The 7,522-nt window shown below is 30.8% G+C and overlaps 1 protein-coding gene across 2 annotated transcripts; it reads left to right on the plus strand.

The window, feature by feature from the left end:
* On the plus strand, positions 1-2,156 carry LOC135957905 (basic proline-rich protein-like). Of its 2 annotated transcripts, none has more exons than XM_065508742.1 (2): positions 1-138; positions 215-2,156. In XM_065508742.1, the coding sequence occupies exon 2, from the start codon at positions 487-489 to the stop codon at positions 1,954-1,956; it is 1,470 nt and encodes a 489-aa protein (XP_065364814.1). In that variant the 5' UTR covers positions 1-138; positions 215-486; the 3' UTR covers positions 1,957-2,156. The 2 variants fall into 2 exon arrangements, with proteins under 2 accessions (XP_065364814.1, XP_065364815.1); XM_065508743.1 differs by having other exon boundaries at positions 15-138; positions 192-2,156.
* Positions 2,157-7,522: the final 5,366 nt, after the last annotated feature.

The raw sequence follows: 7,522 nt of genomic DNA on the forward strand, positions 1-7,522 counted from the left end.
AACTCTGAAAATATGAAAATAAATTCCACAAAATAACAAGAGCAAACTCTGCTTTTTATGTCATATCAAATGTCAAAAATTATCAAATAAAAAAATAACTTATCTGAAAAAACAAGCTGAAAAATTATTTATAAAAATGTGAGAAATAAATCAAATACATATACTTACATACATAAAATAAACTGTTAAAGCTATTTTTTTTTATATAAATCAGACAAGGCAGAGTATGAGAAGAATTTAAAAGCTTATCATAGCTCGCCGGTATATTTGGCATTTTTGGCAGCCCAGAGCAAGACCAAGGCAGATGGAGATGTCTATGAGACTCCTTCGAGAATGTATGTAGTTGTGGTAAAGGTCAGCAGGAAAGACGCATTGATATACAACCTGCAGATGATGAGGAAGATCATGATGTTGGTTAATCTTTAAAAAATTTTCCGTATGCTAGATATTTGCGCAATCATCGTTTAATCAACGAAATAGTCTGCGATGCAAGTACTCAAGAGGCAAGTCAGTTCTTTAGCCATGCATCAAACGAAACTCGAAGCAGAATTGCAACAAAAGGACGAAAAATTCGAAACCAAAAAGCAACGTTTGATGGAGTCTAGCGTAGACTTTCAGGAGAAACTGAAGCGTCATTATAAACCGGCCGTCGATGATGAAACCTTCCAAAAGATGGTACAAAAGATGTATGAAGAAATGAAACGAGAGCGACAACGTCTAATTGATGACCCTACTGCAGCAGCCAATAAGTCAACTGTAGGTGGTGCTCTGGCGGGAGCAGCTGCCCCGGGTTCTTTAACGGCAGAGGCAAAAAAGGAAGCTGCAAGTGGCGTAGCACCACCACCAACAGCACCTTCTGCTACTCAAACAAAACCGCCTCATGAATCGGGTAGTAAAACGGATCCAGAACCTATGGACATAGAGCCGCCAGCTAAACCTACAGCTCCTATACCGCCACCTAAAGTGGAACACAAAGCAATGGAAGTGGTTAAGGGGCACAAGGCTGAAAATGTCAAAGAGCATACAAAACCTAAAGGAACAAAGAATCCACCTGTTATAATTACACAACAACAGCAACTGCAACCCCCACAACAACCACCACCAACTACACCTGCTGTGGAACAGCCAGTGCCAGCCACACAAGGTCCTGCACATTCAGTGGGTGGAGCACCACCACCACCACCATCAACTATAACTGCAGCTCCTCCCACCGGAGGCCCTAATGTACCACCACCAGCCGCTCAACATGTACCACCTTCATCAGCAGCTGGTCCGCCTCCAACGCAACAGCAAATTCCTCCTTCTAATATGCCTCCCATGCATGCTCATCATCCTCCACAACAGCATGGCGGACCACCGCCACCAACTCATTTGCCCCCTCACATGCAACCTCATCAAGCTATGGGCGGAATGCCACCGCATGGGGCTTATCCGCAATATGGTCCACCACCTACTGGTCCTACACGTTCGCCCTACTATCAGCCACAGTATGGAGCACATCCACCACCGCCTCAGCAAGCATACGGTCAATATCCACCATACTCTCACTATCAACAACCCTATGGCCCACCACCTCCCGGCTCACATTACATGAACTCTCGACCACCACCACAACATAATGGCGCAGCACCGCCACTACAGCCTCCAATACACTATGGTGAACATTCTGGACCACAACTACCACCAGGACAGCAAGGCGGTCCAGGTTTACCTCCACCTGGTCACATGCCACCTCACGATGTCTATGGCCAACAACAGCCGCCACCCGGTGCACCTCCTGCTGGCCATCCATTACCGCCGCCACAACAACCATTGCCAGCTGTAACCGGCAGTGGACCACCACCTCCAGGTCCATCTGGCGCCCCACAACCAACGGCTCCTAACCAGCCCCAAACTACTCAGCCACCAGCTGGTGATAATTCTTCTAAACCCGATGCTGATGATAAAGCTGATTAAAATGATTTATGAGACCACAAAATTAATGAATCTATGGCAAAATATTCAATTTTAATATTTAGTTTAAGTCTTATTTTTTATATATTTCATCTATAATAACCTCCCCCCCCCTCTACCACATGTAAGTTCGTTCTTTCTTTTCATCTCTCTGTATTTGAGTGTGAGTAAATAAAAACAAAAAAGGAAAAAAATCAAATAAAGTAGTGTTTTCCAAAAGAAAGTTGGAGGTTACTCAGCAATTCAATTCGTTAGGATGTATTTTTTAATTACACATGAGAATATTTTCACTTTCAAATCGAGTTGCGGAAAAATTCCTTATTTCTGCTACTTTTCATTAAAATTTCATTAAATTACGATAAATATTTCAAAATAGTATTAATTGCTTTTCAATTACATATAAATGTACAAAAAAATCGAACAGATTTGTCCAATTGTATTCAAATACATTAAAAAATTGAAAACTCTGGAAATATGAAAATAAATTTCACAAAATGACAAAAGCAACCTTTGCTTTTTATGTCATATCAAATGACAAATATTTTCAAACAAAAATAAAACTTCAAAAATTTTCAAACAAAAATAAACAAATAATCAGAGAAGAAGCTGAAAAATTAATAAAAATAAATAAAAAACGGGAAAAATAAAATAAATCAAATAAAAGGCGAGAATTATTGAGATCATTAATAAAGATAATTCCTATTGATTAATTTAATAAATAATTTCAGCTACAAAGGAACCAATAAAAATGCAACAGATCGAAATGAAAGCAAACAACGAAATTAGCAACAATAAGGCAGCATTTTCGGATTTACATCAACATGCAACAAATAATTGCAAATCTTCAACTAATAAACTAAATGTAAACTGCGTAATGATATTGGCATTAATCGCGGGGCGCTTTATTTCCAAATGTTTACATTATGTGGATTTAATTTTAGGATGGTTTCTTCTGGAAATAATAAGGGAACGTAACAATTTAATGTTCCAAATCTGGATGACTATAAATGACGAAGAAATCTATTTAGGGCGTACCAAATTAGTGATGTTCCCTTTTATGATGGCGTTCAACATATTATACGGAGTTATTTGTATTTTGCGTTTTCCGATTCAAATTCTATTGATTTCAGTTTCTGATGAAACATTCAATAGCTTCATTATCAAATAATTGAACGATACACACAGCCACAAAAGTAAGTAAACACCAGTGATTTTTTTTTAATTTTTTAAGATCATGAAAATCATAGTCTGACTTAAATCTTTTTTTTTCAGAACCGAATCTATTGTTCAGCCAACAGACCGAAACTTTTAAATTTTAATCGATGGATAGATTAAACAAAATCAAATAATTTCTGGTGTTTACTCAATGTTGAGGCTGTGTGTACATAACTTTCTTCATCTTCCTGTTTATTTTTACATTTTTATTAAATTTGTTTAAATATTCGCTTCTGTTTTGTAAAACAAAGGCTTTTTCATTAATTTTATTTCAAAGTATAAATAAAATTAATGAAAACAAGTTATATAACAATTTTTCAATATCCGTTTTACCTAACATAGCGAATAAACTAATTTTAATTTTTGTTAATTTGTTATGTTTTTTGTCCATAGTTATTTAACTATGGTTTTTTAAACTTTTTATTATATACATATTTTTTTAATAAATCTATTAACTTTTTATAAAACCTTCAATATAATGTCGTTATTATTTTATTGGTATATGAGTTACGGGTAAGTATATAAAGACTGAACCAGAATTATAGTCAAATTTACCAAATTCTGCCGGACCTTAAACCGATCATTTTATTATTGAATCTACAATATTTTTTTCTGATTAAAGATTTTTAATAAAACTTGCGAATATTTTCACTTTCAAATTGAATTGCGGAAAAACTTCGAAATAAGCTAGTTTTTCCGCAATTCAATTTGAAAGTGAAAATATTCGCAAGTTTTATTTTTCATTAAATTACGATAAATATTTCGAAATAACATTAATTGCTTTTCAATTACATATAAATGTACAAAAAATCGAATAGATTTGTTCAGTTGGAAAACTCTGGAAATATGAAAATAATTTTCACAAAATAACAAAAGCAACCTTTGCTTTTTATGTCATATCAAATGACAAAAATTTTCAATCAAAAATAAAACTTCAAAAATTTTCAAACAAAAATAAACAAATAATCAGAGAGGAAGTTTTTCAAGCTGAAAAATTATTAATAAAAATAAATAAAAAACGGGAAAAATAAAATAAATCAAATAAAAGGCGAGAATTATTGTGATAATTAATAAAGATAATTCCTATTGATTAATTTAATAAATAATTTCAGCTACAAAGGAACCAATAACAATGCAACAGATTGAAATGAACGCAAACAACGAAATTAGCAACAATAAGGCAGCATTTTCGGATTTACAGCAACATGCAACAAATAATTGCAAATCTTCAACAAATAAACTAAATGTAAACTGCGTAATGCTGTTGGCATTATTGGCGGGACGCTTTATTTCCAAATTTTTACATTATGTGGATTTAATTTTAGGATGGTTTCTTCTGGAAATAATAAGGGAACGTAACAATTTAATGTTCCAAATCTGGATGATTATAAATGAGGAAGAAATCTATTTAGGGCGTACCAAATTAGTGATGTTCCCTTTTATGATGGCATACAACATATTATACGGATTTGTTTGTATTTTGCGTTTTCCAATTCAAATTCTATTGATTTCAGTTTCTGATGAGACATTCAGCGTCATTATCAAATAATTGAACGATACACACAGCCACAAATGTGAGTAAACACCCTTGAATTTTTTTTTTAAATTTTTTAAGAACATGAAAATCATTTCTTTTTTTTCAGAACTGAATCTATTATTCAGCCAAATCTCCAACAAACCGAAACTTTTAAATTTCAATCGATGGCTAGATTCAACAAAATCAAATAATTTCTGGTGATTACTCAATTTTGAGGCTGTGTGTATATAATTTTCTTCATCTTCCTGTTTATTTTTACATTTTTATTAAATTTGTATAAATATTCGCTTCTGTTTTGTAAAACGAAGGCTTTTTCCATTAATTTTGTTTCAAGGTACAAATAAAATTAATGGAAACAAGTTATACCTATAACAATTTTTCAATATCCGAGATTTCGATACTGAAGAACTGAAGTTTTACCTAACATAGCGAATAAACTAATTTTAATTTTTGTTAATTTGTTATATTTTTTTGTCCATAGTTATTTAACTATGGTTTTTTAAACTTTTTATTATACACATATTTTTTTAATAAATCTATTAACTTTTTATAAAACCTTCAATATAATGCCGTTATTATTTTATTGGTATATGAGTTACGTGTAAGTATATAAAGTCTGAACAAGAATTATAGTCAATTTTATCAAATTCTGCCGGACCCTAAACCGATGATCATTTTATTATTGAATCTACATACAATATTTTTGACGAATTTATAATGATGATGATTACGGTTCATGCGCTAAATATTGAACATTTAGCATACTTGTAATCTAAAGCAGGATAAATATTTCGAAATAATATTAATTGATTTTCAATTACATATAAATGTACCAAAAAATCGAACAGATTTGTTCAGTTTTATTTAAATACATTAAAAAAAACGAAAACTCTGGAAATATGAAAAGAAAATTCACAAAATAACAAAAGCAACCTTTGCATTTTATGTCATATCAAATGACAAAAACTTTCAATCAAAAATAAAACTTCAAACATTTTCAAACAATAATAAACAAATAATCAGAGAGGAAGTCTTTCAAGCTGAAAAATTATTAATAAAAATAAATAAAAAACCGGAAAAATAAAATAAATCAAATAAAAGGCGAGAATTATTGAGATAATTAATAAAGATAATTCCTATTGATTAATTTAATAAATAATTTCAGCTACAAAGGAACCAATAACAATGCAACAGATTGAAATGAACGCAAACAACGAAATTAGCAACAATAAGGCAGCATTTTCGGATTTACAGCAACATGCAACAAATAATTGCAAATCTTCAACAAATAAACTAAATGTAAACTGCGTAATGCTGTTGGCATTATTCGCGGGACGCTTTATTTCCAAATTTTTACATTATGTGGATTTAATTTTAGGATGGTTTCTTCTGGAAATAATAAGGGAACGTAACAATTTAATGTTCCAAATCTGGATGATTATAAATGAGGAAGAAATCTATTTAGGGCGTACCAAATTAGTGATGTTCCCTTTTATGATGGCATACAACATATTATACGGATTTGTTTGTATTTTGCGTTTTCCAATTCAAATTCTATTGATTTCAGTTTCTGATGAAACATTCAATAGCGTCATTATCAAATAATTGAACGATACACACAGCCACAAATGTGAGTAAACACCCTTGAATTTTTTTTTAAATTTTTTAAGAACATGAAAATCATTTCTTTTTTTTCAGAACTGAATCTATTATTCAGCCAAATCTCCAACAAACCGAAACTTTTAAATTTCAATCGATGGCTAGATTCAACAAAATCAAATAATTTCTGGTGATTACTCAATTTTGAGGCTGTGTGTATATAATTTTCTTCATCTTCCTGTTTATTTTTACATTTTTATTAAATTTGTATAAATATTCGCTTCTGTTTTGTAAAACGAAGGCTTTTTCCATTAATTTTGTTTCAAGGTACAAATAAAATTAATGAAAACAAGTTATATAACAATTTTTCAATATCCGAAATTTCGATATTGAAGAATTGAAGTTTTACCTAACATAGCGAATAAACTAATTTTTGTTAATTTGTTATGTTTTTTGTCTATTTTTTACTAAACTTTTAAATAATAGTTATTTAACTATTGTTTTTTAAAACTTTTTATTATATGTATACATATTTTTCTAATAAATCTATTAACATTTTATTAAACCTTCAATCGTTATTATTTTATTGGTATATAAGTTACGTGTAAGTATATTAAGCCTGAACAAGAATTATAGTCAATTTTACCAAATTCTGCCGGACCCTAAACCGATGATCATTTTATTATTGAATCTACAATATTTTTGACGAATTTATAATGATGATTAGGGTTCATGCAATAAATATTGAACATTTAGCATACTTGTAATCTAAAGCAGGATAAATATTTCGAAATAATATTAATTGATTTTCAATTACAGTGAATGTCACTTAAAATCGTACACATCGTAGTCAAATTTTATTCATTAGTTTTAGAAAGTTGATGTTTTGGAAATATTTTAAAATGCTATTTTTATATTGTGTGTGCTATTACATATCAGAAAATTGGGTATAATTTTAATTGCCCTTATCCACAAATAAAAAAATTGAGTAAGACTGTCAGTGCCCAGAATATCAACGCTTCATTTAAAATCGTAAAGGCACTAAAAAATAGCAAATGATACCCTACAAAGTATTAGGATTATTTATTATTAACATTTTTTTTAATTTTTAAAGTTTTAATTATAATTTAATATAATTGTACGAATTTAAGTGAAATATGAATTTTGTGATGTTCTTTAATTTTCATCAATATTTTTTTAACGAATTTAGGTTTTGTT

This window comes from Calliphora vicina, chromosome 4, assembly GCF_958450345.1.
Source record: "Calliphora vicina chromosome 4, idCalVici1.1, whole genome shotgun sequence".
Classification (NCBI taxonomy): domain Eukaryota; kingdom Metazoa; phylum Arthropoda; class Insecta; order Diptera; family Calliphoridae; genus Calliphora; species Calliphora vicina.

Coding starts and splice junctions, on each gene's coding strand:
- LOC135957905 (XM_065508742.1), top strand. CDS start 487: ATGCAAGTACTCAAGAGGCAAGTCAGTTCTTTAGCCATGCATCAAACG.